This window comes from Mobula hypostoma, assembly GCF_963921235.1.
Source record: "Mobula hypostoma chromosome 22 unlocalized genomic scaffold, sMobHyp1.1 SUPER_22_unloc_1, whole genome shotgun sequence".
NCBI lineage: Eukaryota > Metazoa > Chordata > Chondrichthyes > Myliobatiformes > Myliobatidae > Mobula > Mobula hypostoma.
In genome coordinates this window covers 399,093-421,775 of record NW_026948152.1, presented here as the reverse complement: position 1 = coordinate 421,775, position 22,683 = coordinate 399,093, and the positions used below count along the sequence as shown (strand labels likewise).

The window sequence follows — 22,683 nt, the reverse complement described above, 5'->3', positions numbered from 1 at the left end:
CATTTTGGCTGGAAGGATCATTATTGTAAATATCCTCTGGACCCTCTCTAATGCCAACACCTCTTAGATAAGGTCCTAAACTGCTCACAATTATCCAAGTGCAGTCTGACCAATGCCTTATAAAGCTTCAGCATATCATCCTTGCTTGCATATTAGTCCTCTTAAAATGAATGTTAACATTGCATTTGCTTTCCTTACCACCGACTCAACTTGGTGACCTCCAGTCCCTGGCCTAGACTTGCAGACATCAGGCACCTGGGTTGTGGAGACTGGAAATCAGAGGTTTGATGTCTCAAGTCTGAGCCAGGGACTGGAGATTGAGGACCGGAGGTGATTTTCTTGGGATTTTTGGATCTCACTGTTTAATTCTTAAATTAGACTGTTAATTGATATTTTCTTTGCAGTTTAACAATTATTTGCTTGTATTTTATATAATTACTTTTATTCAAGTAACAGATTAATATGCTTCCTTAGTGGTCACAATATACATTTGCAAGTTCAGTCTGTTCCCTAGTGCATGGACCCCTCTGTTACTGGTAGGGGTCTATTGAATGAAAATGGTTGGGAATCCCTGCCCTGGGGGCTATACAAATTCTGGAAAGCTCCAGAAGTTTCTTTGGTTTGCATTATTTGAATAAGAATCATGTAGGTTAACTCTCACCTCAAAAGTTTGAGTGGAATTTTCCATATCTGTGTTGTATAAAAGAGCTGGAATGGGCTGCCAGCGACGGTGGTGGAGGCAGATATGATAGGGTTTTTTTTAAAAAAGAGACTCCTAGATAGGTACATGGAGCTTAGAAAATAGAGGGCTATGGGTAACCCTAGGTAATTTCTAAAGTACATACATTTTCGGCACAGTATTGTGGGCCAAAGGGCCTGTATTGTGCTATAGATTTTCTATGTTTCTATTTAAATGTCTTATAAACATCGCAAATGTACCCACCTCCACCACATCTGGCGGGGTTTCCTCAGGCCCAATGTAGGGGCTTGGCTCAAAATGTTGACTGTTTATTTCCCTCCATAGATGCCGCCTGACCTGCTGAGTTCCTCCAGCACTGTGCGGGATAGCTCATAGAGCCTTTCTCTCACTTCCAATTTCCTACATATTTCAAGGGACTCATTGCTTAAACCTGCTACTCTTTTCCTGAAGAGATTCTCAAAATCCCTCATCATCCAAGGTTCCCTAATTGTGCAGCCTTGCCCTTCACTCTAACAGGAACTTGCTGGTCCTGAGCTCACTTTTAAAAGACTCCCACTTGTCAGACATCCTTTTGCTTGCAAACAGTCTCACGCAATCAGCTTCTGCGAGTTCCTGTCTTATGACATCAAAATCAACCCCAGCACCCTCAGTCTTTACAACTTTCACTTGAGGACCAGTCCTAGGTTTATCCATCACCATCTTGAAACTAGTTATGGTCATAGGTGCCCAAGTTCTCCCCTACAAATACGTCAACCACTTGCCTGGCTTCATTTCCTTAGGTCAGTGATGCCTCTTCCCCAGAATGGTGCTCCACATATTAATTACTTCAACTTCCCGCGCACACTTAAATTCTGCCCATTTAACCCCTAGCACCAAAGCAACAATAATTTCATTGCTCCTTTTACATGCCCCCAAATGTGTTGATCATATCCTGTTAATGTGGCTACTACTCCTCCCTTTCTTATTTATTGAGACACAGCACAGAAAAGACCCTTCCAGCCCTTCAACCCATGTGGCCCAGCGATGTCCAACAACCCCGATTAACCACTAATCCAACCACTAGACAATTTACAAATGACCAAATAATCTACTCGGTACATTTTGGACTGTGGGAGGAAATCGAAGCACCGGGGAAAACCCACACATTCCATGCAAAGGATGTACCAAGACTCCTTACAGAGGACACTGGAATTGAATTCCGAACTCCAGCACCCTGAGCTGTAATAGTGCCACACTAATACTATGCTACCATGGCAATCAATGCATTTCCTTGCATTTTTTGCCTCCAGCCAAATTAACTTTCTTCTATATATTTTTAATCTACATTATTGCAATAAAATAAACAACCTTTACTTCCCTTCATTCCACATGTCTCACTTTCACATTACCCTAACCCTTCCACTTTCAGATTAGAGCCCTAACAATGTAAAATTCTGATTATAACTTTCTGCCAACTGCTCCAGTAAACAATCCAGTGAGATGCCATTTTCATTCGGCATTCAGTCAAAGCTACAATAAAATCTGTTTCCATTATCCTGCATGGCAGAGCAGCCTATGCTAACCTGGGAGGAAAAATAAAGTCACATTGATTCTTCTAACAATCATCTTCATTCTGTCCTCTGGTTCCTCACCCTTCTGCCAATGTGAAGGGCTCCTGTCTGCTCCCTTCCTGATTGATCAGATGTTGAGACATCCTCCTGTGCTGCTCCTAACCACTCCAGTTTTTACATGATCTAGTCAGACAAAATCTGACCTTTTGAATTTAATCCAGAAATGTGACATGTTGACCGAAGAAGCAGCAGGTACAAACCACTCAGCCGCTTTATAATTCCATGGGCTTCATAATCAATGATAAGCTAACATTGTAGTATGTTACAAAGCACCTTGTGAACGCCCAATACACATTAACTTCATATAACTTCCGCTCCATAAAGCAATTACACATCATTTATACTAAAGAAATACACAATATATTGCACATTGTCCCAAGAAATTTCTAATTTTACTCCCATCATCATTTCTAAAAGTTTCTGCTCTGCTGATGTTAACTTTAGTGACCTACAGCTGCAGAGAAATTATGGTATTGAATATGGTTATACTTGCATTTCTCTAATCCTCATGTACACCCCTGGGTCTATAGATGTTTTGAAAATTTACAGACAAGACCACTGCAATTTCAAAGTCTATTTCTCTCAACAACCCATCCCATCTGGAGCAGATGATTTATCCACATCAAGCTTTTCCAGTTCTTCAACTACAACTCCCTTTACTGAGATTTCAGCAGCAAAGGCAAGGAGGATTAAAGAAAATTCCAAGGCACTCTGCAAGTTCATTAAGAGCAAGAAGATAACTAGGGAGCAGGACCATTCAAGAATAATGGAGGGAGCACATGCTTGGAGGCAGAGGGTGTGTGCAACATTTGTATTAGTATTCACCAAGGATGTGGAGTATGTGAAGATCAGTGTGAGGCATGCTAGCCCACTAGGGCATTTTGAGATAAAGAAATACTGTGGGGTTACCTATAAAGCATTAAGATGGATGTCTCTGGAGTCTGATGTAATCTACCCCAGGTTATTGACAGTAAAGAAATTAGATTGCTGGGGTTTGACCGAGATAGCCACAGTGAAGTCCCAGAACAGGTGAGCAGCTAATGTTGTTCCATATTTGCAAATGTCACTCCACTCTTTAAGAAAGGAGGCAGGCAGCAGAAAGGAAATTATAGACCAGTTAGCCTGACCTCTGTGGCTGGGAAGATGTTGGAGTCAGTTGTTAAGAATGAGGTTACGGAGTAACTGGTGACACAGGACAAGATGGGACAGCATGGTTTCCTAAGGGAAAATCTTGCCTGACAAACCTGCTAGAATTCTTTGAGGAGATTACAAGTAGGATAGATAAAGGGGATGCAGTGGATGTTGTATACTAGGATTTTCGGAAGGACTTTGATAAGGTGCCACACATGAGGCTGCTTACCAAGTTGAGAGCCCACGGTATTATAGAAAAGTTACTGGCATGGTTAGAGCATTGACTAATTGGTAGGAGGCGAGTGGAAATAAAAAGATCCTTTTCTAGTTGGTTGTCAGTGACTGGTGGTGTTCTGCAGGAGTCGATGTTGGGACTGCTTCTTTTTATGCTGTATATCAATGATTTGGATGATGGAATAGACAGCTTTGTTGCCAAGTTTGCAGATGGTATGAAGATTGGTAGAGGGGCAGGTAGTGTTGAGGAAACAGGAAGGTTGCAGAATTACTTAAGATTAGGAGCATGGGCAAGAAAGTGGTAAATGAAAGACAATGTTGGAAGATGCATGGTCATGTACTTTGGCAGTAGAAATAAATGTGCAGACTATTTTCTGAACAGAGAGAAAATCCAAAAACCTGAGATGCGAAGGGACTTGGGAGTCCTTGTGCAGAACATCCTAAAGGTTAGCTTGCAGGCCGAGTCGGTGGTGACTCAATGGGCCTAATTCTGCTCCTATGTCTTATGGTCTATTCAATGAAAATGCCAATAATCTTGGAAATTATAGACAGGTGAGTCTCATGTTATTGAGGAGGAAACTATTGGAGGGGATTCTTAGGGACGTTATTAATGAGCTTTTGGAAAATCATGCCTAACTTGGTGCAGTCAGCATGGGTTTGTGTGGGGCAAGTTATGTCTTACTAACATGACTGAGTTTTATTGAGGTGATAAAAGTGATGAAAGTAGAGCTGTGGATATAGTCTACATGAATTTTAAAAGGCATTTGACAGGGTCCTACATGGGAGGCTCATCCAGAAGGTTGAGGTGTATGAAATCCACGAAGCCTTAGCCATTTGGATTCAGAACTGAGTTACTCATAGAAAACAGAACATGGTGGTTGATGGGACTTATCCTGGCTGGAGGTCTGTGGCTAGTGACCTGTAGGGATCTGTTGTGTATATATACATAAAGAACTTGCATGAAAATGAAGTTGGATGGGTTGGTAAGTTTGCAGATGATACAAAGATCAGTGACAGCCTGGATAGTTTTGAAGATGGCCATAGGACAGAGCAGGATAGAAATCAGTCACAGATATGGGCAGAAAAATGGCACTGTTAATGACAGACCTTTAACAGTAAGTGTGTACAGCATGATCTTGGGCATCCAAGTCTGCACATTCCTGAAAGTGGCTGCATAAGTTGACAGAGTGGTAAAGAATGCAGACAGCATGATTGTCCTTATTAGTCAAGGCTGAGCTACAAGTTAGGAAGATATGCTGCAGCTTTATAAAATTCTAGTTAGGACAAATTTAGAGTATTGCATTTAATAATGCTTGTCCCAATATAGGAAGAATGCAGAGTCTTTAGATGGTACAGAAGAGGTTTATGGGGATGCTGCACAGATTACAAGGCATGTGTTACCAGCAGAGTTTAGACAAACCTGGGTGTTTGCCCCAGAGTGTCAGAGACTGATGGTGGTGGTGTTTTGGGGGGGGGGGGGGAGAGGGGTGGAGGACGGAAAAAAGATGACCTGATAGAAGTTTATGAGAGGTATTGATAGAGTAGGCATCCACCTGTTTTCTCAGGGTCAACATGTCTAATGCTAGAGGGTATGCATTTAATTTGAGAAGGGATAAGTTGAAATGAGATGTGCAGGGCAAGTTTTTTTTTTACACAGTATTTGGTGCTGGAACATGCAGTCAGGGGTGGTGGGGGAGGCAAATACAACAGTTGTTTAAGAGGCTTTTAAGGTACATGAATGTGCAGAGAATGGAGGGATGTGAACCTGTGTAGGCAGCAGGGACCGATGTAGATAAGTGTTTAAACCCTACAATACCAAAGTTCCCATTTCCTAATGTTGCCCTGAGTATACTGGTTCCAAATGGCACAGATCACTGCCGGAACCGATACCACTTTTTGGGCACGAATATACCAGTCAGAAAATTTACCTGTCAAAATTCTCCAGAGTACACTTCAATAACTGTTCTCCTTTACCTATTGGATTATAACCCTAGACTATCTTAGGATTTGACATTTTCGAATTAATACCTTACAGCTTTTGTGTACCCAATTTTTCTGCCCACTCCACGTCCTCAAAGCCCCTCTCTCCCGTTGCCCCCCCACCATCCTTCAGAGCCCATAACCCCCAACCACCCTGTCGTGTGTGCACCACTGTGTCTCTATAAAACCATGTGATAGAATTCTAAACTTGGACAACAAATTATTTCTTTGCCATCTATCCTTGACCTATAGAGCTCACCTTCAGCACTGCCAATACACACTGAACTCAGGTGTGAACTTAAGTGTGGTTGGCACCTAAAACTGAAACCAAACGTGTCCTCAAACAAATATATTCTCTTGCATTTTCTGCCCTGCTACTAATCATTTCTTAGAATTAAGATTGCACAAAATCATTTACCACGCTTGTCCAGCACAAAATCCCCAGGGCAGAATTCATTATTATCCACATGATGGACTGGCAGCAGGTCATTGGAACGAATATTTTTCTCTACTATACCATCCTGCCACATCACATCCACACTGGTGCTGGTTTTCAGAATCTCCACAGCAATTCTAGGAAAGAAATGAACATTAGAATTTATAAATTACTTTCTCAAAGTTAGAGGAGTGAGGAAAAGAGAGTGTTAAAAAGTTGAGATAGGCAAATTATAAGAAAGTCAAAGCATCAGCCAAAAGGTAGCACCCAAAGCATAGCACTACTTAGGCAATTCCAAGAGAACAAGGCTAGTTTATAACCCACTACAGTGATAATGTCTTTAGTGTTGAGTATGTATCCAAATAATAGTTACCTCAAACAACAGGAATTCTGCAGATGCTGGAAATTCAAGCAACACACATCAAAGTTGCTGGTGAACGCAGCAGGCCAGGCAGCATCTGTAGGAAGAGGTGCAGTCGACGTTTCAGGCCGAGACCCTTCGTCCTGAAACGTCGACTGCACCTCTTCCTACAGATGCTGCCTGGCCTGCTGTGTTCACCAGCAACTTTGATGTGTGTTAATAGTTACCTCACTTCACTTTATTTAGGTTCTTCTCTGCCGAAATATTTCATATGCCATTCTCACTCTAGCTGTCTTGCAGCTGTGTTTTGGGAAATCAAATTCAACAAGGGGTAGAGAAAAAATAATGTTACTGAGCTACTGATCCAGATGTACAGATTAACAATCCCAATACCCTCATTCAACAGGGACAATTAAATAATTAAAAAACTAAAATCAGTAACATGAAATGACCAGATCGTAGAAAAAATCTGGTTCACTAATTTCCTCAGTTTGGCCTTTCTGTATCTAGAGGCTCAGCAACATGAAATCTCAACTGCTCTTGAAACTCACCAAGGAAGCACTCTGATCCATCAGTTTGCACCCATTCTATACAGGATCAATTCAGCTAGTCTCACTTCCTCACCCATTCTCTACTGGACTGTGTTCAGATATTCCCGATGTGAACTCATTAAATTGAAGGCATAAAGAGTCTGAGGGTTGCTGGTGAACTGCAACCATATTGGCTGGATGACGGGGCAGGGAGTAGTTAGTGGCTGATGTCTGTTTTTCCTAACTCAAAATATTCATTGACTGGTACACTGCAGGGGCTGGTGCTGGAATCTGCTTGTAATGTAGCTTAGTTATTACAGATATCAATTTTCAAGCCGAGATTCTTCATCAGGACTGAGAAACTCCAGCCAAATGTGGTAGAGGTGGGGTACAATTGCAATGTTTAAAAGATTTAGATATGTACAAACGTACATGGATCCGAATGTTCTAATGAACTTCATCGCTTCTCGGCCTTTTGGCGTGTGTGTAGGAACTGCAGATACCACATTATTAACCTGTGTAATCACCTTCAGGGAGCTATGACCTTACCTATACACAATACCTGCTCTCCATTTCATGCACATTCATTTGTTTATTTAAGAATGTCCTGAATGCCCTGATTGTGTTTGTCTCCTTCACCACCACCAGAGCCAGCTCATTTCTTGCACCCATAACTTTGTGTGGGGGGGGGAATAAACTTACCCCTCATCTCCCTCAAATTTAACCCCCCTCACCTTCAATGTATGCCCTCTGGAATCAAACATTTCAATGCTAGTAAAAACTCTATGTCTCTCAATCTTATAAACCTCTATCAGATCTCCATTCAGTCTCCACCACTCCAGAGAAAAGAACCCAAGTTTGTCCAACCTCTTGTTATAGCACAAAGCCCTTTAATCCAGGCAGCATCCTGGTATAGCTCTCCTGCATACTCTCCAAGCCTCGACATACTCCCTGTAACGGGAGAACCAGAACTGAATGCAATACTCCAGATGTGGCTGATCATCCTATCAACCCGCCACTGTCAGGGAGCTATGTCTCAGACCACAAGATCCCCTGGCTCATCAACACTTAAGGGTCTTGCCATTAACAGTCTCTTCATAACTGATCTCCCAAAATGCAACACTTCACATTTGGCTGGGTTAAACTCCCTCAACCATTTTTCCACCCATCTTTACATCGAAACCTACACATTACAGGCCCTACAACCCACATGTTGTGCTGACCACATAATCTACTCTAGAAACTGCATAGAATTACCCTATCACATAGCCCTCTATTTTTCTAAGCTCCATGTGCCTAAGAGTCTTTTAAAAGACCATATCATATCTGTCTCCACCACCGTCGTCAGCAATGCATTCCACACACCCACCACTCTGTATGAAAGCTTTTCCTTGACATCCACCCGTACTTACTTTCAAGCACTTTAAAACTATGCCCCCTTGTGTTAGCCATTTCAGCCCTTGGAAAAAGCCTCTGGCTAGCCACACAATCACACCTCTCAACATCTTATTCACCTCTATCAGGTCACCTCTCATCCTCCATTGCTCCAAGGACAAAAAGCCAAAACTGATCTCAGTCCTACTGTTTCCTGTACATCATAAACAGTAGAGATCCCAGTATGGATCTCTGCAGAACACTCATCACAGAAATCAGCCTAGTAGATTATGCCTGCCACAATCCAGAACTACAAGTGCAACCCAGGCCCGAATCACTCACGTTCTACAAAGAACCTCCCTCATGTCACCAAATTATTTACTGACCACATGTCCCTGGTTCTTCATTCTTCTCACCAACTCCACTGAAATCCCTGGATTTTGTACAGCACTGTTCACAGAAAAGCAAAGCAATTTTTGCAGTATGCCCACAATTAAAAGTTCATCTGGATTTCACATTCGCTTTCCCATACAGAACTCCTAACACTCCATGCTAAGGAGTTGGAGCTAGAACTGGACTCTGGATCATTCAGGAGACTAAGGGGGTAAATAGATCGTACATATAGAGAAGTAGTTACACCCAAGGTGTAGTACACAAGAAAATGGGTGACAATCAGGAAGGGGGAAGGGGTTAAATGGCCAGTGCAGAGTACCCCTATGGCCAATCCACACAACAACAGGTATATCACTTTGGAAACTGTTTTGGTGGGGGTGGGGGGGAATATATGACCTAGCAGAGGAAAATCACAGCAGTCAGGTCTCTGGCACTGAGTCTGACTCTGATTCAGAAGGGAAGTGTGGGGGCGGGGTGGAGAAGAAGAACAGACAAGTTGTTGTGAGAGGGAATTTATTAGTTAGGGGAATAGAAAAGAGGTTCTGTGGGTAAGAATGGAGATTCCTGGATGGTACATTTACTCTCAGGTGCCTAGGTCCAAGATATCTCGGATCGAGTCTTCAGCAATCTTAAGTGGGAGAGTGAACAGCCAGAGGTTGTGGTCTACAAAGGTACTAATGATGTAGGTAAAAAAGTGACAAGGTTCTGCAAAGTGAGTTCAGGGAGCTGGGTGTCTCTGGCACTGAGCCTGGCGCTGTTGTGCAGGAGGGAAGGAGGGAGAAGAGGAATGCGGTAGTCATAGGGGATTCCATAGTCAGGGGAACAGACAGGAGATTCTGTGAGACTGACAGAGATACCCGCATAGTGTGTTGCCTCCCAGGTGCCAGGGTACGGGATGTCTCGGATCGGGTCCAGAATATTCTGAAGGGAGAGGGCGAGCAGCCAGCTGTCTTGGTACATGTTGGTACCAATGACATAGATAGGAAAAGGGAGGAGGTCCTGAAGAGAGATTTCCGGAAGTTAGGAAGGAAGCTGAGAAGCAGGACTTCCAGGACAGTAATCTCAGAATTGCTACCTGTGCCTCATGCTAGCGAAGGCAAGAATAGTAGGATCAAGCAGATGAATGTGTGGCTGAGAGACTGGTGCAGGGGGCAGGGCTACAGATTTTTGGATCATTGGGATCTCTTCTGGGGGAAGTATGACCTGTTCAAAAAGGATGGGTTACACCTGAACACAAAGGGGACCAATATCCTGGCGAGAAGGTTTAATAGAGCTGTTAGGGAGGGTTTAAACTAATTTGGCAGACAGATGGGAACCGGAATGATAGAGCGGAGGAGGGGGAAAACAGAAATAAATCTAAGATAGTGAGCAGTAAAGATGTCAGGAAGGACAGGCAGGTGATGGGGTAAATTTGCAGCCACTGGGATGAGTTGCAGTGCAATACAGTTGCAGTGCAATCAAAGCAAAAAGTACCAAATACTAGACTTATAGTGTTATACTTAAATGCACGCAGCATAAGGAATAAGGTGGATGATCTTGTCGCACAGCTACAGATTGGCAGGTATGATATTGTGGCCATCACTGAGACATGGCTAAAGGATGCACGTCTCTGGGAGCTGAACGTCCAAGGATACACGGTGTATCGGAAGGATAGGCAGAGAGGAAGGCATGGCTTTATTGGTATGAAATGATATTAAATCATTAGAAAGAGGTGACATAGGATCGGAAGGTGCAGAATCTTTATGTTGAGCTAAGAAATTGCAGGGGTAAAAGGACACTGATGGCAGTTATATACAGGCCTCCTAACAGCTGCAGTGATTTGGACTACAAATTACAACAGGAAATAGAAAAGGCTTCTCAGGAGGGCAGTGTTATGATAATTGTTGGGGGATTTTAACATGCGAGTGGATTGGGAAAATCAGGTCGGCACTGGATCTCAAGAGAGAATTTGTAGAATGTCTGCGAGATGGCTTTTTAGAACAGCTTGTTGTTGAGCCCACTAGGGAAATGGCTGTACTGGATTGGGTATTGTGTAATGAACTAGAGGTGATTGGAGAGATTGAGGTGAAGGAACCCTTAGGAGACAGTGATCATAACATGATTTAGTTCACTGTGAAATTTGAGAAAGAGAAGCCAAAATCCGGTGTGTCGGTATTTCAGTGGGGTAAAGGAAATTACAGTGGCATGAGACAGGAACTGGCCAAAGTAGACTGGAAAGGGAGACTGGCGGGAAGAATGGCAGAGCAGCAGTGGCTGGAGTTTATGCAAGAAGTGAGGAAGGTACAAGGATGTATATTCCAAAAAAGAAGAAATTTTCGAATGGAAAAAGGATGGAACCGTGGCTGACAAGAGAAGTCAAAGCCAAAGTTAAAGCAAAGGAGAGGCCATACAAGGAAGCAAAACTTAGAGGGAAGACACAGGATTGAGAAGTTTTTAAAAGCTTACAAAAGGAAACTAAGGTGGTCTTTAAGAGGGAAAAGATGAACTATGAAAGGAAGCTAGCAAATAATATCAAAGAGGATACTAAAAGCTTTTTTCAATATAAAGAGTAAAAGACAGGTGAGAGTAGATATAGGACCGACAGGAAAGGATGCTGGAGAAATTGTAATGGGAGATAAGGAGACAGCGGAGGAACGGAACGAGTATTTTGCATCAGTCTTCACTGAGGAAGACATCAGCGGTATATCGGACACTCGAGGGTGGCAGGGAAGAGAAGCGTGCGCAGTCACAATTACAACAGAGAAAGTACTCAGGAAGCTGAATAGTCTAAGGGTAGATAAATCTCCCGGGCCAGATGGAATGAATCCTCATGTTCTGAAGGAAGTAGCTGTGGAGATTGCGGAGGTATTAGCGATGATCTTTCAAAAGTCGATAGATTCTGGCATGGTTCCGGAGGACTGGAAGATTGCAAATATCACTCCGCTATTTAAGAAGGGGGCAAGGAAGCAAAAAGGAAATTATAGACCTGTTAGCTTGACATCGGTGGTTGGGAAGTTGTTGGAGTCGATTGTCAAGGATGAGGTTACGGAGTACCTGGAGGCATATAACAAGATAGGCAAAACTCAGCATGGTTTCCTTAAAGGAAAATCCTGCCTGACAAACCTATTACAATTTTTTGAGGAAATTACCAGTAGGGCTAGACAAGGGAGATGCAGTGGATGTTGTATATTTGGATTTTCAGAAGGCCTTTGACAAGGTGCCACACATGAGGCAACTTAATAAGATAAGAGCCCATGGAATTACGGGAAAGTTACATACGTGATAGAGCGTTGGCTGATTGGCAGGAAACAGAGAGTGGGAATAAAGGGATCCTATTCTGGTTGGCTGCCGGTTACCAGTGGTGTTCCGCAGGGATCAGTGTTGGGGCCGCTTCTTTTTAAATTGTACATCAACGATTTAGATTATGGAATAGATGGCTTTGTGGCTAAGTTTGCTGACGATACGAAGATAGGTGGAGGGGCCGGTAGTGCTGAGGAAACGGAGAGTCTGCAGAGAGACTTGGATAGATTGGTACAATGGGCAGAGAAGTGGCAAATGAAGTACAATGTTGGAAAGTGTATGGTTATGTACTTTGGCAGAAAAAATAAACGGGCAGACTATTATTTAAATAGGGAAAGAATTCAAAGTTCTGAGATGCAACAGGACTTGGGAGTCCTTGTACAGGATACCTTTAAAGTTAAGCTCCAGGTTGAGTCAGTAGTGAAGAAGGCGAATGCAATGTTGGCATTCATTTCTAGAGGAATAGAGTATAGGAGCAGGGATGTGATGTTGAGGCTCTATAAGGCACTGGTGAGACCTCACTTGGAGTACTGTGGGCAGTTTTGGTCTCCTTATTTAAGAAAGGATGTGCTGACGTTGGAGAGGGTACAGAGAAGATTCACTAGAATAATTCCGGGAATGAGAGGGTTAACATATGAGGAACATTTGTCCGCTCATAGAAACATTTTGAATGTTAAAAGGCATGGACAGAGTGGATGTGGCAAAGTTGTTTCCCATGATGGGGGAGTCTAGTACGAGAGGGCATGACTTAAGGATTGAAGGGCGCCCTTTCAGAACAGAAATGCGAAGAAATTTTTTTTAGTCAGAGGGTGGTGAATCTATGGAATTCGTTGCCACGGGCAGCAGTGGAGGCCAAGTCATTGGGTGTATTTAAGGCAAAGATTGATAGGTATCTGAGTAGCCAGGGCATCAAAGGTTATGGTGAGAAGGCAGGGGAGTGGGACTAAATAGGAGAAGATGGATCAGCTCATGATAAAATGACAGAGCAGACTCGATGGGCCGAATGGCCTACTTCTGCTCCTTTGTCTTATGGTCTTATGGGATCTGTTCTGGAACCTCTATTGTTTGTGACATATACAGTGGATTCTGGTTAATTGGGACATATTTGGACCAGATCATTGTTCAATTAACCGGTTGCCCCAATTAGCCAAAGTTACATGGAAATAGTTAAAAAGGTGTCAAAAACAACCAGCCATTGAACTGTGACAAATTGTGTATTTAAATGAAATACAAAACAAATTAGAACACTGTCGCATCTGTACCTTGGAATATTGAGTACCTTCCTGCCCTTCACCCAGCCATGTTTCTCAACCTCAACAGTCAGTTCTCAATCAATCCATGCTCTGCATTTGTCTGCCTTACCTTTAAAACTCAAGCATTGAAATAAATACATTTTAACTGAGTATTTCTTTCCCTAATGTTACTGTGTCTCCGGCTATCCTGATTACCAGACTTGCTCACTGGCAACATGGTTAATTTTATAGAACATTACCCTCAGCTGTGCTTAACTTCTTAAATAGCAGGAGAAATGTACCAAACCCCAACCCCAATTCACATGGCACCGTGAGTAATCTAGAGATCAGTACCCTTGGCCCTGTTCCTCACTCACCAGCACATGGCACTGTGAGTTACCTAGAGATCAGTACCCCCGGCCCTGTTCCTCACTCACCAGCACATGACACCGGGAGTAATCTAGGGATCAGTACCCACGGCCCTGTTCCTCACTCACCAGCACATGACACCAGGAGTAATCTAGAGATCAGTACCCTCGGCCCTGTTCCTCTCTCACCAGCACATGACACCAGGAGTAATCTAGAGATCAGTACCCCCGGCCCTGTTCCTCACTCACCAGCACATGACACCAGGAGTTATCTAGAGATCAGCACCCACGGCCCTGTTCCTCACTCACCAGCATGTGGCACTGTGAGTTACCTAGAGATCAGTACCCTCAGCCCTGTTCCTCCCTCACCAGCACATGGCACTGTGAGTTACCTAGAGATCAGTACCCTCAGCCCTGTTCCTCCCTCACCAGCACATGGCACCATGAGTAATCTAGAGATTCGTACCTCGGCCCTGTTCCTCACTCACCAGCACATGGCTGGCTCTGGGAGTAATCCAGAGATCAGTTCCTTTGGCCCTGCTCTTTAACTTCTTACATAGCACGTGGAATCACAGTACGTTCAAAACCAATAATTTCCATTAACAAGAAACACAAATGCCCAGAACCATATCATCTATCACCACTAGCCATCTACATATGATTCTTGATCTCAGTACTACAGAAAAATTTACAGAGAAATATGCATGACTGGAAAAATGAAGTGATGCTCCAGTATACAAGTGTTACTGATTGATCTGCTGATTGGTTTAGTCAAGTGCAATATCTCACCTATCACCTGGTTTGAATTCTCTGGAGGGTTTGTTTTTTTTCTTCTTGTGCTTCTTTTTCAGATTTTTAATAGAAAGTGGGATACTTTTTTTGCGTCCTTGTCCACCACTTTGCGATGATGCAGTTGAACTGGCAGAGGAAGAAATAGAGCTGGTTTCATCAGTGTCCTCAGCACCTTCATCATCTGCATCCTGTTCTACAAGCTGCAATTTTCCAGCCTGACTTCCCAACGAATCTTCAAGAATCACCGCAGGCTGCCCAATATTCTTCCAGTTCCCATCTTGCACTCTTTCCTCCAGCTGATTTTGCAAGTTACCATGAGTAGAGACAGGGCCATTGCTCAGAATGGATTCTTTCTGTACAACTCCATTTAAAGGCTGGTATTTTATTCCAGTGGGCATCTGGGTTGAGCCATCAGAACCTAGCCTTAGCTTTGAGCTACCAAGTCCTGAAACAGATGAGGTGACCATAACAGAGCCATCACCCAAAGCAACAGAGAGTTTGCCCACAGCATCCACTTCTTGGCTGTCCGTGTTATTCAGAATTTTCTTCACCATCTCTTTGTCAAAGAGTCTCTTAACCTAAAAGATAGAAGGGCAAACTGAAGCAGTTCATTATTACAGCAGCAAACTAAAAACACGGCACAGTGACAATCAAAACTCAGGTATTTCTAATACTTTCTGATCATTCCTCAACACTAATACAAATTAACACACCTACCCTTCTCAATCTTAAGGAAAATGCAAAATTTTATGTTTCTATTTAATTTGATGTAGAATTCAATTATCTAGAAAAGAAACTGATGCTTCAGTGCAGAATTACCAGTTAGTGCGTCTTGGTAATAATGCTCTACATGAGCCTCCTCCCAACCCTTGTCAACCAACACAATCAACATATCCTTCTTCAAAGAAAGGGGCTTCCCTTCCTACACCATCACTGTCCTCAACCGTACCTCTTCCATTTCATACATGCCTGCCTTCACCCTATCCTCCTGCCACCCCACCAGGGATAGAGTCCTCATCATCACCTACCACCACACCAGCCTGTGTCCAGCACATTAATTCTCAAACAACAGGAATTCTGCAGACGCTGGAAATTCAAGCAACACACATAAAAGTTGCTGGTGAACGCAGCAGGCCAGGCAGCATCTCTAGGAAGAGGTGCAGTCGACGTTTCAGGCCGAGACCCTTCGTACCTGACGAAGGGTCTCGGCCTGAAACGTCGACTGCACATTAATTCTCTGTAACTTCCGCCATCTCCAACTGGATCCCACCACCAAGCACATCTTTCTCTCCCCCCCCCCGCCACTTTCTGCAGGGACCACTCCTTATGCACTCCCTTGTCCATCTCCCTCCCCACTGATCTCTCTCCTAGCACGTACCCTTGCAAGCGAAACAAGTGCAACACCTGTCCTTACACCTCCTCCCTCACTACCATTCATGGCCCCAAACAGTCCTTCCAGGTGAGGCAACACTTCATCTGAGAGTCTGTGGGGTCATATACTGTGACTGGTGCTCCCAATATGGCTTCCTCCTGTACATCTGTGCGATCCAATGCAAATTGGGAGACCACTTCACCGAGCACCTACAGTCCGTCCGCCAGAAAAAGCGGGATCTCCCAGTGGCCACCCATTTTAATTCCACTACCCAGTTCCATTCTGACATGTCAGTCCATGGCCTCCTCTCCAGTTGTGATGAGGCCACGCTAAGGCTGGAGGGGTAATACCTTGTATTCCATCTGAGTAGCCTCGAACCTGATGGCAAGAACGTCGATTTCTCCAACTTCCAGTAATGCCACCCCCACTCACCATTCCCATTTGCTTCTTACCTTTTCTCCTTACCTGCCCATCACCTCCCTCAGGTGCTCCTCCCCCTTTCCTTTGCTCCATGGCCTTCTGTCCTCTCTCAGATTCCCCCTCTCCAGCCTTGTATCTCTTTCACCAATCAACTTCCCACCTCTTTACTTCATCCCTCCCCACTTCCCGGTTTCAGCTACCACCTTGTGTTTCTTCCTCCCCTCACCAAACTCTAACTTTTTTTTTCAATCCAGTCCTGATGAAGTATCTCAGCTCCAAACATTGACCGTACTTTTTTTTCCATAGATGCTGCCTGGCCTGCCCGAGTTCCTCCAGCATTTTGTGTGCGTTCATTGGATTTTCAGCATCTGCAGATTTTCTCATGTTTGTGATTGTCCTTCTATTTCTTTCTCACTTTGGGTGTATCGCTGCAATTTACCTCTCAACTATTTCCTGCTGTAATGAAGTCTACACTTACAGTTACTCTTTAATTCAATATTGGATTCATTACTTACCATTTTTATTGATAGTCCCTAATTCTGTTTGCCTACGCATGTGGAAATACCTTCTGTACTCAATGCAAAAGCTTCACAAACTAAAAACCTTCCAATCCCACAAACATTCCTTCTAAAGCACAAAACGGTAATCTTCCCTTTGCCAATGTTTCCATGCTCTTTGATTAAGATGCAGGTGAGAACAGCTTGCTTCTGTATTTGACCTGCATACAAAGGCGCACAAGTCTGCATTACGGAAAAGTACAACATAGCAATAGACCAGCAACACACATCAAAGTTGCTGGTGAACGCAGCAGGCCAAGCAGCATCTATAGGAAGAGGCGCAGTCGACGTTTCAGGCCGAGACCCTTCTCCTGAAACGTCGACTGCGCCTCTTCCTATAGATGCTGCTTGGCCTGCTGCGTTCACCAGCAACTTTGATGTGTGTTGCTTGAATTTCCAGCATCTGCAGAATTCCTGTTGTTTGCATAGCAATAGACCATTTGGCCTGCAATATCCGTGTCACCATGATACCAATTTGAACTAATTCCACTTGTCTATATCTTTCCATCTCCTGAAATGTTACTATTCTTTCTGCTTCTACTACCTTACCTAGTAGCCTGTCCAGGCATCAAGCATAATAAAATTGTTTGCCTCAAATCTTTTAAATGCCGCCCTTCTCACCTTAAATTTAGGCCCCCTGACATTTGACATTTCCGTCTGGGGGAGAAAACACTTACTTATCCTATGCCTCTCATAATATTGTACACTTCTATCAGGTTAAACCTGAAGCTTCAGATATGAGGGAAAGAAACAAATGAATTGCACCCAATCTCTCCTTATAACTAATAATCCCAGCCAGGCAACATGCTGGTGAACCCCTCTGCACCCTCTCCAGATCCTCAACATTCTTTTTGCAGCCACCAGAATTGCACACAATATTCCATCTGTGGCTTAACCAAAGTTTTATACAGCTACAAAATGACTCAGCATTTGTTATTCTCAGTGATCTGACTAACAAAGGCAAATATGCCACATGCTCTTACCAGCCTATCTGCACTTTAGGGATCTATGAAACAGTGGTCCTCAAGCTCCTGTCATTAATTGTCTGCTTTCCTCTTACATTTAATCTTCCAATGTGGCTAACTTCCAACTGAATAGCTTCTGATTAAAATGACCACACTACTTTTATGATCTGTGCTTTGATCTTCTCTGTATCTGCCCCCTTTTAGAAGTCAATAATGCAAGTTGTGTGTGACAATTGTTACCCTTTCCATCATAATGTACTATTTCCGCCTTAACCATTTGGCAAAAGCGATCATGCCCTCCTTAAGGAGGAACCATACTTGTGATTAGTTACCTGCCTTAGGAACAGTATCGCCATACTGAAGTTACCTTTCTGACAACAGAGTTCACAGCAATGATTGAATTTCCTTCTGGGCCATCTGAAGAGATAGTAGTACATTCAGGATCTCCTGGAAGCACATACACTGCCCGTTCTGCTAACACCATGCGAGCATGGTCATAACAGTTTAAGCGTTTCACCCTAGAGAAAAAAAAGATACTGTGTGAATGGGTCCATTTGTTTTAGACATTTTCAAACTTGTTGCTGTAAAGAGACACTCAGATCTGCAGGATTAATTGCAGTATAAAAAGGAAACATGAACTGATATATTGAAGTCAAAATGCACACAATGAATACTCCCTTCAACTTGTTAGTGTTACTGTCCAATCCAAATAAAACACAATATTGCCTGTATAAATTCCAGCAACTTCTCACGAATGGCCTCTGGTGGCACCAGTCTTCCGGTTAGTCCAAGAGCACAGAAAATATTTATGACAGTTAGAAATCAGTCATCCAGCCTGTTGCATTGTTTTGGGGCTATTAAAGGCAAGCGTCCCAAGTACCTTCGAATCTTTCAGCCCTGTTAATTCAGGTGTTTTTGTTCAGAGAACTTTCCCTATTCCGCTACATTTCAATGATGCATCTTTCATTGTGCTCACTTGCCGTCAACCAAAATTTTCCAACTATGAACATTTCTGCAATCACAAATCTCAACAACTTACATTAGCCTGTCATTAATAACTTGGTTTTAAAATTCAAATCTTAGTTTCAAAGCCATATGGTCTCATGCCTCCATATAACTACACCCTCCAGTTCGAGTTTGCTGATATCCCCAGACTCAAGGCATATTGACAGCTGTACCATGAACTGTCAAATAGAAACATAAACACAGAAAACCTACAGCACAATACAGTTGCTTCAGCTGACAATGCTGTGCCAAACATGTACTTACTTAGAAATTACCTAAGGTAACCCATAGCCATCAATTTTTCCAAGCTCCATGTACCTATCCCAGAGTCTCTTAAAAGACCTTATCGTATACTCCTCTACCACCACTTCCAGCAGTCCATTCCACGCATTTATACCTCTCTGTGGGGGAAAAAAAAACTTATCCCTAACATCTCCTCTGTACCTACTTCCAAGCACCTTAAAACTGTGCCCTCTCGTGTTAGCCATTTCAGCCCTGGAAAAAAGCCTCTGACTATCCACACGATCGATGCCTCTCATTATCTTATACACCTCTATCAGGTCACCACTCATTCTCCATCGCTCAAAGGAGAGAAGGCCCAGAAAAGTTCTCCTAAGACAAGCTCCCCAATCCAGGCAACATCCTTGTAAATCTCCTCCGCACCCTTTCTATAGTTTCCACATCTTTCCTGTAGTGAGGTGACCAGAGCTGAGCACAGTACTCCAAGTGGGGTCTGACCAAGGTCCTATACAGCGGTAACTTTACCTCTCGGCTCTTGAACTTAATCCTATGGTTGATGAAGGCCCATGCCTTCTTAGCCACAGAATCTCAACCTGCGCAGCAGCTTTGAGTGTCCTATGGACTCGGACCCCAAGATCCCTCCGATCCTCCACACTGCCAAGAGTCTTACCATTAATACTATATTCTGCCATCATATTTGACCTACCAAAATGAACCACCTCACACTTATCTGGGTTGAACTCTATCTGCCACTTCTCAGCCCAGTTTTGCATCCTATCAATATCCCGCTGTAACATCTGACAGCTCTCCACACTATCCACAACACCCTCAACCTTTGTATCATCAGCAAATTTGCTAAACCATCCCTCCACTTCCTCTTCCAGGTCATTTATGAAAATCACAAAGAGAAGGGGTCCCAGAACAGATCCCTGAGGCAAACCACTGGTCACCAACCTCCATGCAGAATATGGCCTGTCTCTAAGCACTCTTTGCCTTCTGTGGGCAAGCCAGTTCTAGATCCCAAAGCAATGTCCCCTTGGATCCCATGCCTACTTACTTTCTCAATAAGCCTTGCATGGGACACCTCATCAAATGCCTTGCTGAAATCCATATACACTATATCTACTGCTTTACCTTCATCAAAAAATTCAATCAGGCTCGTAAGGCACAGCCTGCTTTTGACAAAACCATGCTGACTATTCCTAATCATATTATGCCTCTCCAAATGTTCATAAATACAGCCTCTCAAGATCTTTTCTATCAACATACCAACCACTGAAGTAAGACTTACTGGTCTACAATTTCCTAGGCTATCTCTACTCCCTTTCTTGAATAAGAGAAAAACATCTGCAACCCTCCAATCCTCTGGAACCTCTCCTGTCCCCACTGATGATGCAAAGATCATTGCCAGAGGCTCAGCAACGTTCTCCCTCACCTCCCACAGTAGCTTAGGATACATCTCATCCGGTCCCGGAGACTTATCCAACTTGATGCTTTCGAAAAGCTCAAGCACATCCTCTTTCTTAATGTCAATATGCTCAATCTTTTCAATCCGCTGTAAGTCATCCCTACAATCGCCAAGATCCTTTTCTGTAGTGAATACTGAAGCAAAGTATTAATTAAGTATCTCTGCTTATCCTCCGGTTCCAATCATACTTTTCCACTGTCACACTTGATTGGTCCTATTCTCTCACGCCTTATCCTCTTACTCTTCATAAACTTGTAGAAAATCTCCTTACCTCCCTACCAGAGGCTTCTTTAAGATGTGTTCCAAACCTACACGACCACACAGAGATGCATCAGCTCCACCCCACTACAATTCCACAATCACAATTTCCAAGGAGAGTCAAATTTTAGTTTTTTGAAGTATTCATACAAAAATACATAAAATGTGTTACTAGCCTCTGCCTTAGTATTGGTCACAATGAATATACAAGGGAAAAGGTTTTGAAATAGCTGAAAGCTTTTACTAATTAGCACCTTTTATAATAACAAATATAAAGCAGTCTGGTTGGGGGCCAGAAATGCACTTCTACAACAAAACTTGCCTACTGATTTACTTCCTATAAGCATTGAGTACAAGAGAAGGAGTGTCATATTACAGCTGGACAAGATATTGGTAGAATTGCACCTGTAGCAGTGTGCGCAGTTATGGTCACAATACCATAAGTCTATAAGATATATGAGCAGAATTAGTTCATTTAGCCCATCGAGTCTGCTCTGCCATTTCATCATGGCTGATCCAATTTTCCTCTCAGCCCCAATTTCCTGCCTTCTCCCCGTATCCTTTCATGCCCTGACCAATCAAGAATACATCAACCTCTTCCTTAAACATACATAAAGACTTGCCCTCCAAAGCTGCCTATGACAAAGAATTCCACAGATTCACCCCTCTCTGGCTAAAGAAATTCCTCATCTCCGTTCTAAAAGTTCACCCCTCTATTCTGAGGCTGTGCCCTTTGGTCTTAAGACTCTCCCACCATAGGAAACACCCTCTCCACATCCACTCTATCAAGGCCTTTCACCATTTGATAGGTTTCAATGAAGTCACCCCTCATTCTTCTGAATTCTAGTGAATGCAGGCCCTGACACATCAAACACTCTTCATATGCCAAGTTATTCAATTCTGGAATCATTTTCGTGAACCTCCTTTGAACCCTCTCCAGTTTCAGTACATCCTTTCTGAGATAAGGTACCTAAAACTGCTCACAATACTCCAAGTGAGGCTTCAGTGCTTTATCAAGTCTCAACATTATATCCTTGCTTTTTATTCTAGTCCTCGAAGTGAATGCTAACATTACATTTGCCTTCCTCATCACAGACTCAACATGCAAATTAACCTTCAGGGAATCCCGCTCAAGAACTTCCAAGTCCCATTGCACCTCAGATTCTTTGTATTTTCAATCCATTTAGAAAAATAGTCAACCATTCAATTTTTTCTAACAGAATGCATGACCATACACTTCCTGACATGACTCCACCTGAATACAAAATACTCTGCAGATGCTGGGGTCAAAGCAACACTCACAACACGCTGGAGGAACTCAGCAGGTCGGGCAGTATCCTTGGAAATGATCGGGCCGGAACCCTTCGTCAGGACTGTAGAGGGAAGGGGCAGAGGCCCTATAAGGAAGGTGGGAAGAAGAAGGCTGGTAGGTGCCAGGTGAAAAACCAGTAAAGGGAAAGATCAAGGGGTGGGGGAGGGGAGGTAGGGAGGGGATAGGTAGGAAAGGTGAAGAAGGAATAGGGGAAAGCACAATGGGTAGTAGAAGGCGGCGGAACCATGAGGGAGGTGATAGGCAGCCGAGGGAGGGGGCAAAGAGAAACTGGGATGGGGGAAGGGAGGGGGAGAGAATTACCGGAAGTTGGAGAATTCAATGTTCATACCAAGGGGCTGGAGACATCCCAGACGGTATATGAGGTGGTGCTCCTCCGACCTGAGTTTAGCCTCATCATGGCATTAGAGGGAGCCATGTATGGATATATCTGAATGGGAATGTGAAGCAGAGTTGAAGTGGGTGGCAACCGGGAGATCCTGTCTGCTGTGGCGGACAGAGTGGAGGTGCTCGACGAAGCGGTCCCCTAATCTGCGTTGGGTTTCACCGATGTAGAGGAGGCCACACCGGGAGCACTGGATGCAAGAGATGACCCCAACAGACTCACAATTGAGGTGTTGCCTCACCTGGAAGGACTGTTTGGGGCGG

General features: G+C 43.6%; 1 protein-coding gene across 2 annotated transcripts in view; it reads right to left on the bottom strand.

The window, feature by feature from the left end:
- The window catches only part of LOC134341300 ((E3-independent) E2 ubiquitin-conjugating enzyme UBE2O), a 138,869-nt gene that overhangs the window by 48,694 nt on the left and 67,492 nt on the right, over nt 1-22,683 (bottom strand). For both annotated transcript variants that reach the window (XM_063039177.1, XM_063039178.1), the window contains exons 8-10: nt 18,102-18,252; nt 14,418-14,998; nt 6,074-6,228 (exon numbers count right to left, since the gene is read on the bottom strand). In XM_063039177.1, coding sequence (XP_062895247.1) covers nt 6,074-6,228; nt 14,418-14,998; nt 18,102-18,252 — 887 coding nt within the window. The remainder of the gene's footprint in view (nt 1-6,073; nt 6,229-14,417; nt 14,999-18,101; nt 18,253-22,683) is intronic.